The 23,680-nt window shown below is 47.3% G+C and overlaps 10 protein-coding genes across 10 annotated transcripts; 5 read left to right on the top strand and 5 right to left on the bottom strand.

Moving 5' to 3' along the window:
- Positions 1–240: 240 nt before the first annotated feature.
- Positions 241–4,374, top strand: B0J16DRAFT_306071 (uncharacterized protein; the record flags this gene model as incomplete). The annotated part of the gene is given in 10 exon segments (XM_046124776.1): positions 241–691; positions 748–901; positions 960–1,240; positions 1,294–1,915; positions 1,987–2,179; positions 2,247–2,353; positions 2,407–2,447; positions 2,502–2,515; positions 2,531–2,591; positions 3,554–4,374. The coding sequence occupies 10 exon segments, from the start codon at positions 241–243 to the stop codon at positions 4,372–4,374; spliced, it is 2,745 nt and encodes a 914-aa protein (XP_045980722.1).
- Positions 4,375–4,449: 75 nt separating this feature from the next.
- B0J16DRAFT_343477 (uncharacterized protein) lies at positions 4,450–5,514 on the bottom strand. The gene has a single exon (XM_046128045.1). The coding sequence runs from the start codon at positions 5,353–5,355 to the stop codon at positions 4,519–4,521; it is 837 nt and encodes a 278-aa protein (XP_045980721.1). The 5' UTR covers positions 5,356–5,514; the 3' UTR covers positions 4,450–4,518.
- Positions 5,515–5,899: 385 nt separating this feature from the next.
- On the top strand, positions 5,900–6,791 carry B0J16DRAFT_147486 (uncharacterized protein). The gene is made up of 2 exons (XM_046121992.1): positions 5,900–6,206; positions 6,259–6,791. The coding sequence occupies exons 1-2, from the start codon at positions 5,940–5,942 to the stop codon at positions 6,664–6,666; spliced, it is 675 nt and encodes a 224-aa protein (XP_045980720.1). The 5' UTR covers positions 5,900–5,939; the 3' UTR covers positions 6,667–6,791.
- Positions 6,792–6,916: 125 nt separating this feature from the next.
- B0J16DRAFT_400471 (uncharacterized protein) lies at positions 6,917–8,957 on the top strand (the record flags this gene model as incomplete). Its single annotated transcript, XM_046132519.1, has 5 exons — positions 6,917–6,985; positions 7,037–7,446; positions 7,590–7,716; positions 7,774–8,535; positions 8,585–8,957. The coding sequence occupies 5 exons, from the start codon at positions 6,917–6,919 to the stop codon at positions 8,774–8,776; spliced, it is 1,560 nt and encodes a 519-aa protein (XP_045980719.1). The 3' UTR covers positions 8,777–8,957.
- An 81-nt stretch (positions 8,958–9,038) lies between these two features.
- Positions 9,039–10,553, bottom strand: B0J16DRAFT_356318 (methyltransferase MppJ; the record flags this gene model as incomplete). The annotated part of the gene is made up of 2 exons (XM_046129466.1): positions 9,039–10,042; positions 10,541–10,553. 2 exons carry the CDS (start codon positions 10,551–10,553, stop codon positions 9,039–9,041), a joined length of 1,017 nt encoding a protein of 338 aa, XP_045980718.1.
- A 1,345-nt stretch (positions 10,554–11,898) lies between these two features.
- On the top strand, positions 11,899–12,492 carry B0J16DRAFT_400469 (2Fe-2S ferredoxin-type domain-containing protein; the record flags this gene model as incomplete). The annotated part of the gene is made up of 2 exons (XM_046132517.1): positions 11,899–12,080; positions 12,162–12,492. The coding sequence occupies 2 exons, from the start codon at positions 11,899–11,901 to the stop codon at positions 12,490–12,492; spliced, it is 513 nt and encodes a 170-aa protein (XP_045980717.1).
- Positions 12,493–12,562: 70 nt separating this feature from the next.
- B0J16DRAFT_400467 (uncharacterized protein) lies at positions 12,563–14,312 on the bottom strand (the record flags this gene model as incomplete). Its single annotated transcript, XM_046132516.1, has 4 exons — positions 14,032–14,312; positions 13,466–13,978; positions 12,790–13,418; positions 12,563–12,724 (listed from the first exon to the last, which is right to left on the bottom strand). The coding sequence occupies exons 1-4, from the start codon at positions 14,195–14,197 to the stop codon at positions 12,563–12,565; spliced, it is 1,470 nt and encodes a 489-aa protein (XP_045980716.1). The 5' UTR covers positions 14,198–14,312.
- Positions 14,313–15,072: 760 nt separating this feature from the next.
- On the top strand, positions 15,073–19,912 carry B0J16DRAFT_343474 (putative ABC multidrug transporter). The gene is made up of 6 exons (XM_046128044.1): positions 15,073–15,326; positions 15,378–16,206; positions 16,265–18,437; positions 18,499–18,812; positions 18,872–19,004; positions 19,065–19,912. Exons 1-6 carry the CDS (start codon positions 15,114–15,116, stop codon positions 19,834–19,836), a joined length of 4,434 nt encoding a protein of 1,477 aa, XP_045980715.1. The 5' UTR covers positions 15,073–15,113; the 3' UTR covers positions 19,837–19,912.
- On the bottom strand, positions 19,909–20,874 carry B0J16DRAFT_269923 (mitochondrial carrier domain-containing protein; the record flags this gene model as incomplete). The annotated part of the gene is made up of 1 exon (XM_046123525.1): positions 19,909–20,874. A coding segment is annotated over one exon (966 nt), but the record flags the coding sequence as incomplete, so codon positions are not given.
- Positions 20,875–21,806: 932 nt separating this feature from the next.
- On the bottom strand, positions 21,807–23,573 carry B0J16DRAFT_356315 (uncharacterized protein; the record flags this gene model as incomplete). The annotated part of the gene is made up of 4 exons (XM_046129465.1): positions 21,807–22,157; positions 22,217–22,767; positions 22,827–23,339; positions 23,558–23,573. 4 exons carry the CDS (start codon positions 23,571–23,573, stop codon positions 21,807–21,809), a joined length of 1,431 nt encoding a protein of 476 aa, XP_045980713.1.
- Between the last annotated feature and the right edge of the window lie 107 nt (positions 23,574–23,680).

The following is a 23,680-nucleotide window of genomic DNA, read 5'->3' as shown; positions in this document are numbered from 1 at the left end:
TAAATCCCTGCTCTAATCTTACCCCGTTCGTCAGTACACCTACTGAATTTTTGAAAAGCACCGGAGTAAACTCCATCCTATGAATAGGAGTTCATATGGTCATTACGTTCTAAGGAGCACGGTTCTTTTGGGTGAAAACGGCACTGCCCATCATTTCCATCCATTTTCATCTTTTTTTTTACCGTATCATACCTCCCAAATTGTACCTGAGAGCTGACATCGTCAGAGACACTTTTGGCCATGGCTAAGCTTTCTGCGTTCTCAATTCTGGTCAATCTGGTTAGTCCTAGTATCGGCTGGTACTTTATCACAAAGGATTCTTTGCCCTCCGATGATCTCTCCAGAAAGTGCATCGATGCTCTAGTGGCAGAGATCTCTTGTCCTCAGCAGATCAGCACCTTTCCAAGTACAGACTACATCTCTTCTTCCTCCCTGGAAGAGGTATGTACGTCGGCCTGTCGAGATTCTCTGGCAGACTACACAGTAAGCCTCAAGAGGGAATGCTCCGAAAAGGATGTTGTCGCTTGGAATCCGAACTCAGCCGAGCCTGAGCATATCTCTGTCCTTGGCGAAACTCTTTTCTACCATTTCAACAGGACATGCATCAAGGATGGTCCGCGGTGGTGCAACGTCTGGGCTCACGAGAACTCTGGGGATACGCCCAGGCAGGCGACCTCTACCGGCACTTCTGGTAAGGCCATACTCTTGTCCTGCAGCTGATAAACACAGGTTTGCTGACCTTTTCAGTGGCTGTCGATGAGTGCGACAACTGTGCTATCAAGAAGATGCAATTTCAAGCTGGCTCACCTGATGGTTACGATCTTCAACCGCATTACAAGTCTCTCACCGAGAAGTGCCGTAAAACAGGCTTTCCCTTGGCTACCACAGTATCCGATAACCGGTAAGTCTTTTTGTATCCGTCACTGACAGATGGGAAAAAGCTAACAATTTGTCGCAAGCCCATCGTCGATCCCAACGGATGAACCCAAGCAGTCCTGCGACGGCGAGGAATACGTCGTCAAGAAGTCAGACACTTGTCAATCCGTCTCCAAGTCTCAGAACGTAGCAACATCCCTCCTTCTACGAGACAACAACTTACAGGCCTTCTGCGCAAACTTCCCAAAGGAGGGAGAGACTTTGTGTATCAAGAATAAGTGCAAGGTACATGTAGTTGACAAGGATGATACCTGCCCAAGCATCGCCAGTGCAGCGAGGATCAGCCAAGTTCAGCTCTACACATGTATGTTCCAATGCATCACTCCAGTGTCCCTCAAGACCTAACTGTCCGCACAGGGAATCCCATTCTGGGTGTTTCTTGCAGAAACATTGCTAAATCTGTCGGTGACACTATCTGCCTCGAACCACCTGGTGATGACGATTACACTCCTCCACGAACCTCGCCAGCCGCAACCACTACATCGACGATCCTACCATCAGCCGCCCCTGTACCATCTGACATTTCGAATGGAACAACAGAAGTCTGCGCTCAGTACTATCAAGTTGAAACTGGCGATTACTGCAACAAGATCATTCTCAAGTACACCATCTCTCTTGATGATTTTCTTTTCCTTAACCAAGGCATCAACAAAAACTGTACGAACCTCTTTGCCAAGGAAAGCTACTGTGTTGAGCCGGTCGGACCTATTGAGAAATACCCCGATCATCCGGATTATGTTCCTCCCTTCACGTTTGTCTCTGAAATACGTTTCGATGATCTTCCTGAGGCGACATTTAAAATTCCCAGGAAGACTGACTCGCCAAAAAAGCTTCCTTTGGCGAAGGGAACTCGCAAAGAATGTTACATCTATGTTGATGGGTCAGATTTACATACGGAGGATACCTGGGCATTAGATGAATCCGAATGCAAAGCACTAGCGGGGACTTGGAGAATCACCCTGGAGGAGCTACAAAGTTGGTCAGTTTCATCACACGCCCCGTCACCATATTATGTTCCGGAACTAATGTTTTGTTCTTCACTTCTGACAGGAATCCATCGCTTGACACGTCATTGGAGACCTGTGAAATGGACGTAAAGTATCGATACTGCATGAAGGCTCATAAGAGCAATGGACACTCGCCTGCATCTACAGACGAGAATACAGCACCGTCTGGCACCGAGCAGCCCACTAAGACCGATACAACAGGGCCGGTAGCTTCTTCAACAGAACTTCCAATCAGAGTAAGCACTTGGACAGCATTTGCTCCACACATCTTTGCAGGGATGTTATTACTGACGCGCTAATTAGGATGGCGCCATCGAAGGTTGTAAGGAGTACAAGCCATTTCGCGCTCCTGACACGTGCCAGGACATGTTGGATGATAACAGCATTACTATAAAACAATTCTTCAAGTGGTATGTTTATTCTTGTTGTCTCTTGTATCGCTACAATCGCTAAAAACATGCAGGAACCCGTCCGTGGGATCCGAGTGCGGTAACCTTTGGCCTGGTAAGACGCAACAACATATGTGTTCAACGCATCAGAAGCTAATCAGTACAACAGGATATCGATACTGTGTCAAGGCGTAGGAGACAATTTACATATATGAAAACACTATGGCTATATGCTTGAGGGCTACCGGGAAGGATTCATGTCTACAATTCCATTGCAAGGACTTATACTACTCTTCTTCCCTTGAAATTGACAAGTCAGGAATCACAACTGGCAGAACATGTTGTTTATCCCGGCCATCTCCCATCTGTATCTATCTATTTATATTTGTGCCCACGATAGTAATTTTAAATGCTTCTTTTAACAACCTTAGCCCGAGTCAGCCCCGATCATAACAACTTCTTAGTAACAAAATGTTTATATCAGTTTCATGACAATTGTTCGACAAAAGGTGGACGTTGTAATGGTGGTTATACTTGACAGAAGCTGGGCTTACATTCTCACTAGATAATGATGTACAGAACGTCCTTCTATTATTTCCACTACAAGGGTGCTTGGTTTCTTCAGCACTGTAACTGTGTTAAACAGAAGGAGAGAATATATTGTAATATGTACTAAATATGCGGTGTGTATGGTAGCTTCTACGCGTTAAAGTAATTTCCTCAACTAATTATATGACTTATCACCGCAGTTGGCAATAGTTGTCACTACAAATAGCAATACTTATTGGTTAGTGTGCAACAAAATCAAGAGACAGATCGAGCCTGGACGTTCACAACCGACAAACACCTACTCTCAACCTCTCCACCGACACTAGACGATTATTGGCGAGACGCAAACCTGGCTGGGGCTGGACCTCATGGTAAGGGGCTGAACTATAGGGTACCGCATGAAACTTCAATAAGCAACGATTTATATGCACACATTCGAAATGCTTGAGCTACTATGCCATAGACAGCCGCCCTTATCATTTAGCTATCCTATACTAATATGTATCGTACCACACAGCCCTGTTTTCGGATCTGCAATTGTGGACACAATTTTATGATCCATCCCAGGCAGCAGCAATTTTTCAGGGCTACAACAGGCCAAAGCGTTACTGTTGATTTTGTCATTTGACCAGCGACTTCTATAAAGATCTAACCAACACCCCTTTATTGAAGACCAACAGGACAGCTTAACCAACCCAATTTTGCATCCAACATTCATCAACTCAATTCCAGCTATGGTGCGAAGGATAAAAGACGCTTGCAGACCTGAAATTTTCCACGTTACAGACCATGCAGGCCGACCGGCGAGGATCCTTTGGTTACGCAGCCCAACAGAAGTCCTCCTCCCTCTCGCAAGTATCTGCTTTTACTTCGTTCATCCGAATGTGAATCTCGATAATTTCGATTTCAATAAGTTCAGACGTGATGTAACACACAACGCGAATGAGGAACTTCGGGTCGACATATTCTTTATTCCCGGGGGCACTGATGCCGATTGTGTCGAGCATTACCACAACGAGCTTATTTATCGCGGCGACGTCCTTGAACAAATTCGGGACGTCCAGGAGGCGTACAAGGACTTCTACAACAATCACGGATATGTACATGAGGAAAGAAAGAAGGGACGGCTCCCCGGCCTGTTTGGGTCTCACAGGTGCTCACGTTCGTGGTATACTGGCCTCATCTTTGTATTCAACAGAGAGACTTGGGACCTCGAAGAAGATGACAAAAAATTGGACATGGTTCAGTTTGATCCGGAGCTGATATTGGAGGAGTTTGGACCAGGAGAAAGGATTCCAACACTAGAACCTATCAAAACGACACGAGTCCGAGCTAGGCGTGAATCTATTGATATTGATAGTGATCCAGTGTATAAAGGGTCCGAGGATCAAGCGGTTTGGTGGTGGTTTTATGATCTGAGGGATGGTCGCGTGTGGGAGGGAGCAATGCATGCTAGAACTTCAGCTATGTCACTCGAATGGACGTCGTGGTAATGACGTATTGGACGGTTACTGTACACCAGGGGAAAGTGAGGTTTCACAAAGGCATTAGGAAAATACTTATACAGTGCATTTCTTCTATACATCATATGAGCGCAACAAACAATTTCCATTGAAACGTAATATATCCCTTCCATGCTACCATGACTTCCAACCCAGTTTTTCAGCATTCTCAGTAGCATCATCAGCCTCCTTTACCCAAAGTGCAGTAGGCATCTCCTCCATCCAGGCAATCAGCCCTCCGCTGGGTTCGCCTTTTTCTCCCCTGGCTTCTGTCCGTGTCACGTAGAAGGGATGTTCCATCGGGTTCAATCTGCCTATGTCGTCCGGATGCTGGGGAACAGGATCGAAATGGACAATATACATCTCACGTGTTCGACCCTCGGGTCCGCTGCAATCGAGATTTGCATCAGCATACATGAAGAAGAAGTTGCGGTATAGGAATTCATGATCCTCTTCCTCCAAAAGTAAGCCGGGAAGTCGGCCATTCCCAGTAGCATCTTCAATGAGAGATGAGCCTTGAATTTCCTGTTGGCCACCTTCTTGTCCCTTGAATTCCGTGGCTCTTTTGACCTTTGCAATCTGATCCCAGATGGTGCCTCGGGACTTTACTTCGGCGATATAGTGCGCATGACACTCCTCTGCTGTGGCGCCAGGAAGGAAGAAGAACTCGTAACGAAATTTGCCACCTCCTATACCGTAGCCTTCGTCATCCTCGAGCTTGGTGTAAAATGCATGGCCGTCAAAGTCAGATGGATCAAGTGGATGGACCATGTAGAACACCCAGCAAGGGAGAGGAGGTAAGGCAAGATTGGGGTGTGTGCTCTCCCACGACATAACAGCTTGTTTGCCAGTGTGATCAGTGAACGTGCGATTGCAGGGTTGAATTTCGAGTACAGGTCCCAAGTTGAACTGAGGTACACCGTTGGGGTATCTTTCCTCTAGCGTTCGGGCGCGCGTCTTTGTTCGGACCATGGTGGCTGTAGTAGAAGTTTTAGGCTTAGGCTGTGGGATGGAGCTCTATCTACTGCAGGTCCAGCTGAGGAGCTCGGATGGACGTCGTGCTGGTGGAGTGAGCTGATAACTGCACAAAATGGGAAGATGAGATCTTACAAAGATGTGGGAGAAAAAAAAAAACACGTAATATACGATCTTCTCAAAACTCCAAGCTAGTCCAAAATCCGACAAGCGGGCAAGATGACATACAAAGCCCAATTATCCGAAAATCAATTACGCATTGGAGCCTCCCAGTATTCCAACCTTCTTAATAAGGGTAACAGACACTAAACAAATTGCGCGGTCATATGGGCTAAAAACACGCTACCGTTTGAAAGTGATGTTCAACATATACGGCCAATCAAGCGCGTCAAGTTTGCCTGCTCAACTAATGTAAATCGCGCGTAAGCCAATCACAGGCCACATAGAGCCAGGACGCGTCGTCACGCCAACCAAGCTAAAGCAATTCCTAATGCCAGACACCTTTGAAACTCAAGTTTCAGCTCAACTCACCCCTCACAATCTATTGTCGTGATCTCTTTTCATCACAAATTATCGCTAACATGGAGCCTCCCGCGAAACGTATCAAGCTGGAACCTGACTTTGAGCCCAGTCTGTCAGCCTTGTCTGCAGAAGACCCATCTGCGAACAGCGATTGCAAGGAGAACCTGTCTTTCGAGGTCAAAGCAGAGTTACAACCTCACTGCTCCCAGTGCCAGTTAATTTTCCAAAGCGACGCCGAGCATGCACTTCACATCTCAAACTGGCACTATGAACATCTTTGTGAAGCCTGCGATAAGGGATTCCCAGGTCGTCAGAGCTTCGATGACGTGACTTGCCACTCTAGAGTTATAAGGCCCATCCACTCACATCTTGTTATAGCATAAGAAGAAGCATCCCGGCCTCCCCATAAAGTGCTTCGGCTGCAAGTTAGTGTTCGCGGCCCACTCGTCGATGGTGGAACACCTTGAAACCGGCCGCTGCACCTCGGGTGCGACCTCGGAACTCCTCGCCAAAGCATCAGATGATTACATGAACCAGCGTATCTTCAAGTTAGAAGAGCCTCCCAGTTCAACATTGGACCCTACCTGTTCAGGTTGCGGGACTGTTTCTAACAGCATGAGTCAAGTCATCGCTCACTTGGAAAGTAGGGTCTGTACAGCGCGAGGCTGGCTAGATGATTATAAGCCCCTATTCAAGGTCGTCCAGCAACGTATTAAAGAGGCAAAGGGAAACCTCCCCGAATGTATTGGTTGCAGTAGGGAGTTTGGAAGCACTGTAGCGCTCTAATCACATCTAAAAGCTAAGCACACGTCTACATACTGCTTCAGCTGCTCTACAGACTTCCAGTCGGCATATGATAGGGAATATCATAGCGTTCAACTTGCTCCTACCAAAAAGGGCCAATTCCATTGCAGGGATTGCCGCCCGGCCATCACATTCCGTACAGAGAAAGAATATGATGACCATAAGCGCGTCTCACACACAGCATGCGGCCCTTGTGGCTTCGTATTCGGAGATGTAGAATCTCTCTCGGACCATGATTCAAGTCCATCGCACCTGTCGACAGTGCTTGCATCGATCAGCCAGTCTGGAAGACTATCGCATGGTAAGTGAGCACTGCTGATGATAATTATGAGAAAGCTAATAAAGTTACTAGCATTTTCAATCACACGAGACTACCAGTCACGTCGATGATATTCCTAGTCGGGCTATCGATGCTGCAATACAAAAGATTGTCTCTATGTCGAAGGGAACAATTTCTGCAACACAGACTTTGGCCATATTGACCGACGTCATCTACAAGACCGGAGGTATTGTTCCGGTTATGAAAGCGGCAACGGGGGGCATTCCTACGCCTATCAAAGAACAAGTCGCAACCGCTCCAGTTACTTCTGCACCAGTCCATATCAAGGCAGAGGCCAGAGAACCACCAGTGGCGAGAACTCCAAACAACTTCACAAAAACTGGTGCAACCCTGCCAAACAGCGCACATGGTGTGAGCCTTGCCAGAAACAATTCAGACACGATGGTTACTGGCATCACATCCAGAAGTCACCAAAGCACTTCGTGTGTGACATTTGCGTGGACAAGTTCAAAGGTATAGATAAACCAACCCTGTATCGGAATGCTTATACTGTGCACCACGACTCATGGGAGGCGTTGGCTGCACATGTGAAGCAGAACCATGTTACATGTATTCCATGTAATAGATGGTTTGTCCGCGATAAATTGTATTACGAGACGGATCGGTTGAAAGAGCATAATGCGAATTATCACTGGCCGGAACTCTGCGTAGCATGCGATTTGACGTTCCCAGATACCAAATCACTTGAAGAGGTGGGCAATTCCCCTGAATAATATTTTCTGGTTTGCTAACCAAGCTTTGATCAACAGCATAAAACAACCCACGCACCAGAGCCCATCGAATGCCTGGGATGCAGCAAAAGGTTCAGCAGTTATTCACTCATGATGGAGCATTTAGAAAGTGGAACATGCAGGTCAGGCGCGACCTCCGAATTCATCAGAGAATCCATAAAGACCAAGTACAAGGATCCGGGCGGTCGTGGGGCACCAAACCTTCCACTTTCCATGTTCTTCACGTCTTGTCATCGATGTAAAGAGGAATTCCCACACTTAAGCGTTCTTCTACGGCATTACGAGGCTCGCGACTGCGGCAAACTAGGATGGCAATGGTATATCCCAGTGGGGGAGATGTTCTACGACAGGTTGAAAAGAGCTATCCTCGCACACGTCCAATGCGTCACATGCAACATCGCTTTCAAAGATCAGAGTACACGGAATGAGCACATGTGGAAGGAGCATAAAGAACGATATTGCTTCTTGTCCAAAAATGATTTCTCCGAAAGCGCCTGGCTGCTACATTTACAATATCTACAAGAGGGACTCCACAAGGATGAAAAAAACCGTCGTTGGAAGTCGGAACCAAAGGCAATACCTTGCAAGAATTGTAACCCCGTTGCTATATTCAAGAGCGATTCGGAGTACTACAATCACTGCCGGACAGAGCACTCCACTTGTGTAGTATGCGCAGTTACATACGACAGCAAGGAAGACTTGTCAAAGCATGATGCCAAAGTCCATAGCAAGTGTGGAATTTGTGGGTACCTTGCAACAACCTATTTGGATCTTAGACCTGTAAGTATGTCCCTATTGGTAAAGACTTTACTGATTGGTTGTCTTGCAGCATTTTACGGAGGTTCATGGGATCAAACTTCCACGGCGGCCAGACACACCTCCTCAGAACTTGGAGATTGTCGAGGGACTACCCGATGCAGCCTTAAATTCTGTAAGGGCGACTGGGGACTCGTTCGAGTCAGAGGAACCGCCCGTCAAAATGGACGAAACGTCAAGGAGGACAAGTCCACAGGCAGAGTAAAAGCAGGGGTTGATTACGGAATGGTTCCAATCGTAGGAAATGGAGAGTGGAAACTCTACTTCTGTATTACATTTACACTTGCCAAGGGGTCATCAAGGTCACTCTCATACCTTGCCAGAAGACAGGTAGTCAAATTGCGTCAATCACTACGCACCATGAAAATAAAACAAGAACAATTAAGAAAGCACTGTAGATAACACTGGTTACAGCTAAGAAATAGAAAGCCCGTTAATACATGGTTCCTTGATCCCTTTCAGATCGTCTATAGACGCTCCAGTTCAAAAACAACAGACTTGGAAGGAGTGTAGAATATGTTCTTGTTAACACATCTCCAACCGCCATCCGCAAAGACCTCATCCCACTGCTCCAGAGTAGGAAGGTACACACCCATCATGGCATGGCCCAGTTCGAAGCCTAGAGTGAACACAGGGACATCTGCCTCTCGCATATCTCTTTCCTTACCTTCTTTGCCGAGCAAGATCCTGGTAGCATCACCCAAAATAAACCGACGCACGTTTGGGAAAATTTCTCGCAGATTCTGTAGAGTAGCGATGCAATTCTCTCTCGGCCAGAAGTCATGACCCATCATGAAACAGGTCAAAAGATCAACTTGGGAGAATTCGTCTCGATACTGCAGTGCACGTGCATCCCCCTCGGTAAGAGACAGACGGTTACCATAACCGCGTTGTACAGCTTCGGAGGAAGCAACCTTAAGTGCAGGTCCAGCAAGATCTATGCCAATACCTGTAGCTTGAGGGAAGCGATCGAGGATCTGCATCAGTCGTCCGCCACTGCCGCAGCCCAGGTCAACCACACGGTGCACATCATAACTCACGCCATCGAGGGCCTTGAAAAAGGCTGGCTCGAAATGTTGTGTGTTGATGTCTCGGCATGCATAAGCGATAGCAGCAGAATCTCGAGTGTAGTAGTCCCCATGTCGGTTCTCGTTACGTACAACATATTGCATACGCGAGAATAGGGCTCCGGACCCGAGACTGAGCCAGTGGAAGAGAGATTTTGTGCGGTAGGTTTCTTCGAAGAGCCTACCGGGCACAATCTCGTCGCCATCTCTCTTTAGGATGTCGACGACGACAAGAGATGTGACGAGACCCTCTGTCGAAGCAATGTCTAGATCATTCTTTTTTGCATAGCTAGTTGCATGAAGTCTTCTGCTTTCTCGGAGCTTGTCCAGGATGCCAACTTCCCATGCCGTACCTATTGCCCAGCTAGCGATTGCTGAGTTGAAGATACTGGCGACCTCGCGGTCTGGGGTGGTTCCAATAGATCCCATAATGTAGTTTGTTTTGATATGGAGATGAGAAGGAGATTAAGTTGTAGTTAAGTTATACTTAGGCAAAAGAGGCAATGGTAGTGAAGTGAGAATTAATGTCCTTCGGGAGAATATCTGTTCCAGAGGTAGATATTAAAAGCAAGGTCCCAACAACATCAAGGCAGGAGTCTACACTCTGAGCCCATGGTATGGTGCAATGCCTTTACGTCTGTGATACTTCCGAGTATTGACTCATCTAAAAGAGCGAACAATTGTACGTAGCCTCACGAACTCTGTGTCTACAATTGCGCAAAAAAGAGCATGTGGTAAGTTCCTTGACAAATAATGTTCAGTTACTAATATCACTAGATGGTGATCTGATACCAACACTCATAACTATTTTTGACATGTTCTAAATCCGAATATAGCATCTATTGAGGACACCTTCAAAAACTCTAACGATACGCCCTGGCTAGGTTTAAATCCAGGACGACCCGGATTACGCATCGCGCCCCGAAGTTTGCCATAGTCGGATTTGGAGGTCAGTAATTGGCTTGCTGACCACTTAATCTTAGTAATATGGACAGTCAGTCGAATTACTCATGCTGTGTAAGATAATCGAGTATAAGTTAGTCATATCACAGATGAAGACGGTCACGGTTTACTTCATCCGTGGCGTGTGTAATGTAAGGAACTGGCTAACATCTCATACTTGTTCAACATATCATCAATCTGGAATTACCATAACATTTCACAGGGCTCGGAACACTACTAGGGGTGACTCGTAGTCATGTAGGATCATGCATGGTTCTCACGACAGAACCACTGGTGCGCGTAGAGAGATCCACCGACTGTACTCGTTCTGGTCACCCAGTTGCATAATGTGCACCTCATGGCTTTTGTCATATCCTGTGACGCCCGATATGATGACATTCACGGCTTTGCGACTGGCTGTCAATTGTCTTGTTGTGACCAGCATGGGACTCCACCTTACCAACAAGACAGCCGCTTAAGGTAGGTTCCGAACACCGCCTGCCGATGAAGTCAAATGTTCCCCTCATAAACCTCCAGGTTCTCATCCATTTATGCACGTTCGGTATCGCCCCAGATAGATCAACACGAAGGATTCAGCCGCTGGATAAGACAAAAGAGGCAGGACGAAGATATGTGACAGGTATTCTCATTTTACAAAAACATACGTTATGTCCCTCGTAAATGTGTAATGTCACTGTGGATCTCCTCCAATGTAACGTCATGCATGTCAGCACGGCACGGGAGTCACCTTCCGTTCCGGCCCGTAAGACTACTCTTCCTTCCCGTCAATAGTATTGTTTCCGTTTGAGATGACAACCAGGGAGCCGCGCTAATTTCTTAGCGGCACACATCATCTGAGATTGGCGGCCTTTACTACTGCATTGTGCGTGTAATCAACCTGATGTGTGATGTCTCGAATCTACTCAAACTCAACTTTCCCGAGGATACATGCTGATGCATGTGCGTCGCGGAACGGAGCCATTTACTCTCGTCATACCAACTTTCGGAAATGACAAACCAGCTCAAACGTAAGCTGATGGATCTGCATTGAAGTACGTTGGCTTGAGAGGTCACAATGACTCGTTGAATCGTATCGGGTGGTTTGTTTTGCTTGTAGAAAAAGTCAGTTCTGTACGTTGCTGACTACTGCCTCTGCTGTCTATTCCCAGACCTGTTACATTGGGTTATCTACTATGCCTGGCACGGACTTTGTTAGAAAGACGAATCTCACTATATCTAAACACTCTTGCTCAAAACCTGTTCCTCACGTAAGATTGTTGCGGCGCACGTTCTCAAACCAGTTCATTTCATCATCAACATGGCTGGGTTGTCCAAGCATGCACAACTTCTGGCGAGGGCCATAAGCTGTGGGGTATGGCGCCTTACGGGACCCAGTATTGCATCAAATACTGCCTTTGTCAGTAGGACCTACGGGAGACCTATTCCCCCTCTGTGCATCTCGTCGGCTCGTCACATGCATAATCTCACAGACACTGGCAAGTAAGCTTTCATTGCCGATGGAGTAGAGAGTTGCTCTATCCAGAATACTTATTGTACTTATATACTTACTGCGGTATCTAGTGTCCATGTAACCTTTCTTGATGAGAAGGAAAGCCATCACACAATTCCAGTCTCGATTGGGGATAATCTTTTAAATGTTGCCCAGAAGAGTGGCCTGCAACTAGAAGGCGCATGTGGTGGCGAATGCGCATGCAGCACCTGTCATGTCGTCGTGCAGGATGAGCATTACTTCAACAGCATACCCGAGGCCAGTGAAGATGAAGATGATATGCTAGATATGGCTTACGGTCGTACTGAAAAAAGCCGTCTGGGATGTCAAGTCAAAATCACAGAGCCTCTTGATGGGATGATAGTTCGACTTGCAGGACCAGCGGGAGAAAATGCAGATTAGAACCACCCTTTTGGCCGTTATAAACTCTATTATTAAATCGACTGGTCTAATTCGGTGGCTCGTCAACTATCTACAACCAGGCGCCAATCAAGTCTAGGAGCTGGCCCTTTGGCAGATGACCCGCATAACGTAGTAGCAAGATCGCGGAGGTGGCTACGTTCGATCTGTTGTTATGCCGGAGAGCTCGATTCTCCATCGTCAATGCGAGAAGTAGTGCCCATAAGGTCGGTAGCTGTATGAAATGTGTTAGTATAAGACACCCTGCAGACCGATAGTGGGACAGTTAATTAGACGCACACTGTTTTCTATAAACCGTTTTGACGCCAAGTCGGGTCTGGAAGTCATATTACCCTGAGCGCTGGTCTTGATAAAATGTTCCAGCTTGTCCTCAAGCAGGTTCTGAGAATCATTGGCCTCGGATATTAAGAGAGACTCGGTCATTCTAACAACCTCTTCAAACAGGCCACGGCGCTCCCACTCACACCAGTCGTTTGCGGCTGAGAATATCTCTGACATGACGGTAGGTAGGCGTCTGTTTCTGCTCATGCGCTGTTTCCTAGCGATGGACGACGATGGTTCAAATGTGTGATTATAATAATCTTTTGCAAGGGCATCAAAACTGTCATAGCCGATCTTCGTTGCTGCGTCGACGATGTATTCCAGCCGGTCGTCGACTGACATGGAGCTTCTTGGCGTATCCGTCGACTCAGTAGGTAGAAATTCTAGATCCATATCTGCTGTGGATGTGTAGTGGTTTGACACTAGAGGCTGCGGATCTGACGAACCACAGCGCAGTACATTGAGGTTCATCAACCCCTCGCGCCATGACTCACTCGTTCCTTCAGTGTCAACTTCCATAGCTGGTCCATTCTCAGTATTATTCAATCGTAAGTTGTTTGATAGTGGGATAGTATGCAACGGAAGTACTAAAAGAGGTCAATATCCGATTGACCAAAGAAAGGTTATCGCTTACCGGGGGGGTTTGTAAGACTAATATTGCCTATGCTTCCATCCCAACCATCTCGCTGGAGTGCATCAAGCCTGTTTAGCAGTTTATTCTGAGACTGTAAGACTTCGAGAAATAGTCCATGGGGTGTAATACTGTTGGTTTCTGCTGAAGCCTCCTTGGGAGGGACACATCCTTGCGATGGAAGGGTATCCGCGGAATGCGGTCTTTGAGCCACAAAGCTACTGTTAGTGGTAAAGGGCTGCATGCCTTGGGGGCTCTTGTCTTCCCACACATGCGACTGGGCTACATTGATGCTGTGTAGGGCTGCCTGGGCGGTGCCTGTAGTGGAAGGATAGCGGTCTGAGAGACCTGTAGGGGCATTACCATCAAGGGTGGCTGTCTTTGACGAATTGGATGCACCAGCGTCCAGCCGACCATGTATTTGGTGAGAGTGGCTTTCCGATTCCTTTGACTGGGACTGAGACTGAGACTCCAGCATTCCCTCGAGCTGTTCAATTCGAGCCTTCATACGGCTGCCTTACAGTAGTCAGCATGAAGATATATCAACTCTATATGGGGGCTATACTTACGGTAAGCTCGTTGGGCAACACGGTTTTGAACTTTCTTCTTCTCATTGCGGTCTTGTATCTTTTTCGAATTATCCGCAGCTGGTGGATCTGACATAGCATTTTGGCTAAGAAATGAAGACAAGAAGTCATCTCTAGAGGATATGCTGCTTTCTCGCCGATTAGACATGGTGTGTAGTATTCAGATGGCTTGTAAAAGTATTGGCGTCTTGGAATGTATAACTTAAGATGGAGGTACAACTGGTACAAGATTCATGGCAAGCTGTAGGCTATGCGCTTTGTTCTTTCACGTTCTTGGCCGACCCCAAAACAGCATGTGAGCGATCAATATATGTATATCAGCATGAAACATCAACCCCGGCAAGATTGATTGTAGCATTATTGAAAATGCCCCAACAGTACAAATCTTGACTTTGTTCTGGGCTGTCTTCTAGCCTTCCCCGGCGTAACTGAAAGTACGTCGCACCAGTTTACAAAGGTATCGCAATCTAAATGTTATGATTGGCAGTGCCATGTCCCGTAGATGACATGGTTGTCGCTCCTTCAAACCTGTCTCGACGTGGCGTAAATCGTATGTATGCCCGGCACCTCCCTGCTGATTAGTTGTACCACCGTAGCGAAATTATCGGTAGGATTTTGTTAGCCAGAGGTTGGAACTTTTGCAACCAACAGCCTGAATGCGCAGCGTCCTTCTATATCCGGCAAATCCGCCTGCAGGGGTTCAGGTTGGTGGGTGTAAGGACCAACAAGCTTGCCAATGACACAAACAGAGGCGGAGGCGCAGGAATACATACGATGCAGCCTGCAGTGAACATCGAGATGTCTACCGTACTACCAACATCTCAAAGTGGATTGGCGCTGTTGCTTACGTTTTGGCGGCCGTGGTCACGGCAGTCATAGTGGCGTAATAAGCAAAGCACCCTGCTGATGGAATGTACCACCCCCACTAATCAGGTGATGCTGTAAGGAGCTCCCTGGGGAAACTCGTTGAATCGCGTCTTACGGCTCAAGTTTCTTGATTCTTACAATACACATTTCCCGCAACCCCATTGGTCTCATCATCGGCCTTCGAGGTACAACTCAATATGCTCTTTTCCACAACCTGCATCAACGACGAGTCACTCGGACCGGCGGTGCTGGGATGTCGTAGTGACTTTGACTTTACAATTCTCTTTGAGCTCACCTTCTTCAGTCTTGTGCCAAGCTGCACCTTTATTCTCTTGGCATTATGGCAGATCCAGCGGCTCTTCCATAAGCGTGTTATGATCTACGCGCCTCACTTCCAGCTGTTGAAACTAGTACATACCTCCTTTCCTAATTGGTTGAGTACCACTGACAGATGGATACAGCTTGGCATTGCTCTGTTTGTGGCCCTGCGATTGGTGCTAGTCATTATGGTGGCTCTGCAGTCATTCAACATCATTGGTCTCTTCAAAGCGTCGAGTGCCCTGGAATTGGTTGCCGCATTGTTGATGCTTCCAGTTTCCTTCTTTGACCACGGTCGTTCGCCTCGACCGTCAATGCTCCTGAACAGTTACCTATCCCTCACTCTTTTGTTTGACATAGCACAAACCCGCACGTTCTGGTTGTCTTCAGTCACAAGATCAGAAACAGCATACACCATAGTTTTCACATCTACAGTAGCCGCAAAGACACTTGTCCTTCTTCTCGAGTCTCGGCCCAAGACTGAGTGGGTAGAATGGGAAGCAAAAGAACCACACAGCCCTGAAGAAACATCGGGTGTATTTGGTCTCGGAGTATACTTCTGGCTGAATAATCTCTTCCTCAAAGGCTATGGAAGTAACCTATCCATCAGCGATCTATATCCACTTGACCACGCTTTGAAAGTGAAATCAATTGAGGGTCAATTTCGCCATCGGTTGGATTATTCCAAGTTCAAAGATGACAAGTATGGGCTTGTCAAGCTCTTATGTCGGTCTTATGCTGTTCCCCTTCTGTTACCAGTTATCCCTCGACTCTTCAAGATTGCGTTCACCTTCTGCCAGCCTTTCTTCATGGAAAGCTTACTTACCTACTTGTCTCAAGACGCTTCGACTGTGTCTGATAATTTTGGCTATGGCTTGATTGGTGCAAGCGTTCTTATCTATTTTGGCTTAGCTATCTCAACTGGCGTCTATCAATATCTGCACTACAGATCTCTACAGATCCTTCGAGGGTGTAAGTGGATAGCCAGATCCCGCTACCTGTTTGCTGTACTGATTCCACTCCTCTGCAGGTCTTGCAACTGCCATTTATGCCCGAGGTGCCGAGCTCCAGGCTGGTAGTGATCAAGATTCCGCATCTGTTACTCTGATGAGCGCTGATCTGGAGAGAATCCGTCTTGGCTTGCGTAACCTTCATGACATGTGGGCCGGGGTCATCGAGGTTGGAATCTCAAGCTGGCTTCTCTACAATCAGCTTCGTCTAGCATTCTTGGCGCCGATCATCTTGGTCTTTATTTGCTTCTCTTTGACATTCTACATGGCACGTTTCATGGGACCATCCCAAAAAGCGTGGATGGAAAAGGTAGAGCAGCGAGTTGGCTTGACAGCCACTGTGATTGGGAACATGAAAACCTTCAAAATCACTGGCATGACAGAACCGGTGGAAACCATGGTGCAAGCTCAACGACTCGAGGAACTTGGGGCCGGGTCTCGATTTCGAAGGTTCATAATTATCACAGCGTCACTGGGATATGTGCCTCTGTTTTTAGCACCAGCTTTCACTTTCGCAGTGGCGCAGAACTCTCTAGACACGATTCGAATGTTCACATCTCTTTCGTGGCTCAATCTACTCACGACACCCCTTACACTACTGTTCCAAGCCATTCCGACATTACTAGCTGCTATAGCTTGTTTACAGCGCATCCAGACCTACCTTGAATCAGACCCTCGCGTTGATTTCAGAGAAGCAGTTGGTCATGCGAAAGACAAGGCGCAGCACCTTACACAAGAAAGGATGGATACCTCCAGTAGTGAGCAGGCAACATCTGATTTTGCAATATCTGTCAAGAATGGTGAGTTTGGTTGGAAGCAAGATAAAATGGTCCTCCAAGACATCAACTTCAATGTCGCCCAATGCAGCTTTACCATCGTCTGTGGACCAATTGCTTCTGGCAAATCGACTCTATGTCAAGCGATGTTAGGAGAGGTTCCATTCTTCAAGGGATCTATCCAGCTTGGCATTCCATACTCCAGTATAGCATATTGTGCTCAGACGCCATTTCTTTCTAATGGAACTGTACGAAGCAACATTGTCGGATTTGCACCCCTTGATCCCCATAGATATTCTGAAGTAATTCATGCCACGATGCTTGATATAGACTTCCAGTCAATGGATCTGGGTGACCAATTGGTAATTGGTAGCAACGGCATCACCCTCTCAGGCGGCCAGAAGCAGCGCGTTGCCTTAGCACGGGCTCTCTATCTCCAAGCCAGTTTACTTATCTTTGATGACGTCTTCAGTGGTCTTGATGCTGACACTGAAGAGCAAGTCTTTCGACGTGTCTTCGGACTTGGGGGACTCTTACGGCACAGACGGTCGACATTCCTGCTTTGTACTCATTCTGTTCGTCATTTGCCCGCTGCAGATCACATCATCGCGCTTGATGCGAGTGGTTATGTGGTTGAGCAGGGAGACTTTGTTTCACTGATGAAGAACCAGAGTGGTTATGTCAATAGCCTAGGTGTGAAAGCTTCTCAAGAAGAGACCACTGACATTGAACACCACGAGGGCCCCAGCCCGACAATAGAAAGCATTACTCGAAGCGTTACCGACGCACTGGACGCGGTACCAGAAGTCGAAGATACAAGCCGTCGACTAGGCGATAAAAGCATTTACGGAACGTACATCAAATCAATGGGCTACGCTCTCAGTGCGCTCATTCTCCTGTTCGGCATCCTGTTGGGCTTCTCCGCAAACTTCGCCACCATCTGGCTAAAGTATTGGGCTGACGATGCCGAGTCCACTGATTCCCGGCATTCCTTCAGTTACTGGATTGGTGTGTACTTTCTGCTAGGTTTTGGAGCTGTCCTCTCCCTGGCTAGCCTCGGCGTTATGGTGTTGCAGTTGTCCGTCTCCAAGGCCGGAGCGAGTTTGCACCATGGAATCCTTCGCACTCTTGTCGTGGCACCTCTCAGTTTCTTCACTCGCACCGACCAGGGTGAGATCTTGAACCTGTTTAGCCAGGATATGAATCTCATCGATACGGAGCTGCCACTTGCACTCATTAATGTTGTCTACGCTGTCTTTACGGCGCTTGGACAAGCCGCTGTACTGGCCACCTCTTCGGTGTGGTTGATAATTAGTTACCCATTCCTTGTCATACTCTTGTGGTTTATTGCAAGGTTCTACCTTCGAACTTCGCGTCAGTTGCGACTACTGGATCTAGAGGCCAAGTCGCCGCTCTAGTCAGTCCTCCCCTCCTCTTTCCCAAAGCCTTTCCTGGTAGCGCGTGCTGATACTCGATAGTGCTCATTTTCTCGACACTACAAAAGGAATTGTGACATTACGAGCCTTCGGCACCCTCAGCCAAGATCGAGCCAAGAACGTTGAGCTTGTGGACACATCCCAAAGGCCTGCATATTTGCTCCAGATGGTCCAGAACTGGCTAAATCTTGTCCTCGGATTCGTCATCATGGTCGTCAGTGCAGTATTGACTACCCTAGTTGTGACCACCCGTGCCAACGCAGGGTTTACTGGTGCATCGATGGTAACCCTCATGGCATTTGGAACAGAGCTTACCTTTATCGTCCTTGCATTGACGCAGCTCGAGACAAGCTTGGGTTAGTCCTTCCATTGTTCTGACTAATTTAAGCCATCATTAACTTTATTTTCAAACCAGGCGCCATTTCTCGTTGCAAAAACTTCAATGAAGATGTCAAGAGTGAAGACAAAGAGCAGGAGGTCGTTGTGCCAGAGCAGAGTTGGCCACAAACAGGACTAATTGAGATGAAAGGTGTTTCAGCAAGTTACAAGTACGTCGATTAGATACCCATTATGACTATGTATATTCTTACTAATGAAGGTCTATTCAGCGACGACAATGATGATATAGACAGAGATGAGGCTACGTGGCTTGCCCTCAATAATGTTGCCCTCGCTGTCTCGCCCGGCGAGAAGGTGGCGGTATGCGGCAGAACAGGCAGTGGAAAGTCCAGTCTGATTGCCCTTCTACTCAAGCTTCTTGATCCTACGCTCGAAACGGCGACTAACGTAGAAATTGACGGAATCGGTCTCCATAAGATCAATCGCCAGGTTCTTAGACGTCGTATCATCGTCGTACCACAAGACGCCGTATTTCTCAAGGAGAAGTCGAGTTTCAAAGCCAACCTTGATCCGTTTGATACGGCTGACTCCTCAGCGTGTCAGTCAGTCTTGGAGACGGTAAAGCTCTGGAGTTTCGTCGAAGATTGTGGTGGCCTCGAGGCCTCAATGAGTTCTGCTGCGTTTAGCCAGGGTCAAAAGCAACTATTCTCACTTGCTTGTGCCGTGCTTAGAAGGCGTGTTCGAGCCGGTCAGCTAGGTTATGACGCTGATGTAAGCTCTGAAGGAGGAATCTTGCTTATGGACGAAGTCAGCTCGAGTGTAGACCGAGAAACAGAGCGTGTCATGCAACAGGTTATCAAGGACGAGTTCACTAACTATACTGTCATCGCGATAACACATCGTCTGGACATGGTGCTTGACTTTGATACGGTTGTCGTTATGGATAAAGGCAAAGTTGTCGAAAAAGGCAACCCAAGAGCGTTATCGCAAGATAGCAGCACCCGGTTTGGGGATCTTTGGAAGACCAGCAATCATTCATAGTCCGACTTCACTTTAAAGCCAATTCACATTGTCGACGTACTTTACGCAATATACTTCCCATTGAAGATTACTTTACACTCTATATAACATGGGAAACTTGCCCTCCATCAAGGTCATGTGGAATTGACGTCTCAGCCCATCATATACAACAAAGATGAACGCCGATGCTGGAGCAGCCTTAACAAGTGTAATCCCACAGCCGCGATAGAACCCACGCAAACCACTTTGATACCACACAAACCTTGCTTCACCCAAGAATGTCTTTCTCACTCCGCCCATGGACGCGGAGGTTTGTATTCGTGATTTGACCGTGTCAGCCGGGAAGAAGAGAAAGTTATAAGACAGTCCGGCTGATGCACCAGCTACCGCTTGTTCCCAGAGGGGCAATGGCCTGGTACGCAACGCGTTCCTTTCCTCTTGTGAATGGAGACCTCGCTCGTGCCATCTATAGAATAGTCTCGTTGTGGTTTCCTTGAATCCAAACCATGCAGCACCGCCACCAACTTCGCGAATGAAAGTACCTGTCTGCCCACGCCAGAAACCACGAAGTCCACCAAGTCTATATACGCCTCTTACAGTTGACTGTACAGTAGGGGCTTGGAATGGGATGCGCCTGTTCTGGGTAGAAGAAGCGGCGATAGAAGACACCTGCATGTTACACTTGATGAGCTCAATGGGCGTCAAGACGAATGATGTGAACGCTCCAGAGAACGCGCCACTGTACCACAGGATCGGAAGGGGTAGTGCAGCGTCCTTGTCTTCATATTCCTTCGGTAACCATCCAAACCAGTAGACACTCTTTCTTCCAAGGCTTTCGAAAAAGAAGAGACTGCTTGTCTCAAAGATTGCACCTACGACTGGACCGCTGACACCACGATAGAGTCCTGAGATGCCATCGTGGTTAACAGACTTGCGGAAGCAATCCAACGGACCACTGTATCGTAAAGCTTGGCCTGTTAAAGATTGCATTTGAGATTGTAACCTGACTTTTATGGTGTCAAATGGGTATTCTATGGTCTTGCCGACCATACCAGCTACCTAAATCGAAGAGCTTGTTAATATGAACTTGACGAGAGTTTTTTTTGATGGGGTATCATACCGACCCACAGGCGATGTCTCCGACACTTTCCATGATAAGCTTCGAGAATAGGTCTTGAGGTAGGACACAGGACGCCTAAAACCACAATATTTTCCAAGATAAGGCTACCTCACTGGTAATCTTGTTGTAGTAACAGGGTAACTCTATACAAGGATCTTAAGGACAGGTAAAATATGATATTGGACAACTGGCAAGCGAACACCTCAGAACAACGACCTACGTTGTAAGTCCACTACCCGCATGTTACGAGACATCATCCCCACAGCTCCTACAATCCCAGGCCATCCAACCAACGAGTTTGCCATTACCTAAGCATGCTGTCGATCTAAACCATTGGCATAAATCATATCAGTCATTGGCATGATCATTTGTGCATGCGCGAAGTCATGAAATAGACACTCATATTTGCGGTGCGACATTAGTCAGACAAGACGTTTAGTCACACGCTGACTACTCCGATTTTGCGACCATGGATGTGTCACTTCCGCATAGCTTTCACATGAATCATGTCCCCTTTAGATTGTCGGTATGAGACACCAATACTGCCATCTAGCAGTCATCGAACTTGAGGTTCTTTAACAAGTGCCGGCGCAAGGCATCATGCTCATCGACCACGGCATCATGAACCTGATTACCATCATCGGTAGGGTCTATGCACCGTTTACCGAAGTATAGTGAATCCCCTTGGCAGCCCGGCCAGGACATCCCTTCCGGCAGGCTTGGAGACGAAGTAAATAATGACAAAGGAACCAAGTCCGAGTGTCTTACGACGCTATTGTTACCAATCGAGCAGCTCAATGGATAAGAGGTTTGTGACCAGAGGGCTATGCTTGATCACACTAGAAGAAACAATTACAATAAGATAATATTTCTAGTTTGTTCCTTCTCCCTCTTTCTTCGGCCCCTTGAATTTGCCGAATCGTCTCAACACCTCCTCCCGTCCCTCCTCTGGCAATGACCACAATGGATCCCAATAATTCATTGTCACAGGCTCTCCCTTCAACCCTGGGGCAGTTAACTTGGAAAGACCGATCTTGTAGTCATAACTTTCCACACCGCGAGTCAACCGCTTGCCGCCTTCTGCTGGCAAGTCAAGTATAAAGTTGGGCACCAAAAAGCCGGCGATCTGTCCACGCACAGCTCTTTCGAGATCTAGACTATCTTTCATTGGTGTTCGCAGGTCCTCCGCACCTGGAACGATATCGCCTTGATAGACATAGTACTTGATATCACATTTGTTAGAGTTTTGATGGCACAGTATTGGAGTCATGAAGGACTTACCGGCTGAATGTTGATATCACCAAGCGCGTGGACAAGAGCGCACATCTTCTCGGGGGTATTGTTAACGCCGTTGAGTAGAACCGTCTGGTTGCGAACTGTAACGCCAGCTTCATAAAGCCGCTGTGCACCCAGTCGCGTAATCCAACTGATCTCGTTGACAGAGTTAAAGTGCGTGTGAATACACACATGTTTACCCATTTTTCGAGCCCTGTTCTGCATCTCGATAACAGTACTTACCCATCCGTCCTCTGGATCGAGAAGTCTGCTAGGGGACACCGATAGACCCTTGCTGGCAAATCGGAAGCGACGAATATGTGGGATATCCAGTAGCCTGTCTCCGATATATTTGAGCTGGTCGGGCTCGAGAAGATATGTGTCACCGCCTGAGATGACGATGTCCTTCAGAGAAGGTGTGTTTTCAATATATTTGAAACGAGGTTCCCACTTTTTGATTAGTGGTAGAAAGCGCTGTTTCTTGACACTCTCTGTTTCTGCTCCCACTGTATATGACCTGAAGCAGAAGCGGCAGTACACAGGGCAGACAGATGTTGCTGTTACAGTATTAGCTCAGATTACCAGCGAGTTATGACATTGGGGAGTATGTACTTACCGAAGAACAAAGCGCGATCTGGATAACGATGAATCAGACCTGGAACGGGCGAATACGTGTTTTCCTTCATGGGATCCAGTTCTGCCATAGGATGGTCCTCGCTCATGGGTGTTGAGAGAGGAATGAACTGCCGTCGAATCGGGTCATTGATAGGGTCCTCCCAATTAATGCTGCTGAGGATATGTGGCGAAAGTCGAACAGCCATAGGTGCTTTCTTAATACCATCTTGAAGATGCTGTATAAAGTCATCTGAGGTCTTGATATTGTTCAACCTCAAATGAGGCGCCATGTCCGTCTGAGGTGGGATATTCTTGGGAAGAACAGACGCCAGAAAGTCAATTAAACTCTTCTCTGACTGCACTGTATTTGCCATTTGCCATTTGTGTCGCAGGAATTGCTCCGTTGTAACATCGCGCCACTGGGGGATTTTGCGCCAGTATTGCGGCTTATCTCCTACTGTGAAGGAGAACTCCGGCGATGAGTGAAGAAGAGGCAGACTGCCGGGTGCGACGCCTGTTGAAGAAACAGATACATCTTGGGCTGTTGCAAAAGAGGCGCGATTGTATAGTCGTGGTGCAAGCTTGTAGGCTCTTGGTGCACGAAGGAGTTTTGGTCGAAAGAAAGGTCTGAGATACATGCTGTGCTGGGAGGGGACTTGATAACACGCGATAAGCAAGACAAGAGGGAAAGCAAGAATTATGTTTTGGGCTTTGTTTCGAGCTAGACAGCACCTACTTGGAAATCCATATCTAATCGTATGCTACAGGATTGTTTTGATTACCTGTTGGATCACTTTGCTGTGGCGTTGACAGAATATTACTCTTACTCTTTTTACGCTTGCTTGACCCATTGCT

This window comes from Fusarium flagelliforme (genome assembly GCF_020744385.1).
Source record: "Fusarium flagelliforme strain FIESC 12 MPI-CAGE-AA-0113 chromosome Unknown B0J16scaffold_5, whole genome shotgun sequence".
Taxonomy (NCBI): Eukaryota; Fungi; Ascomycota; class Sordariomycetes; order Hypocreales; family Nectriaceae; genus Fusarium; species Fusarium flagelliforme.
The sequence above is the reverse complement of the archived record's forward strand: the minus strand, read 5'-3'. Positions and strand labels throughout refer to the sequence as shown.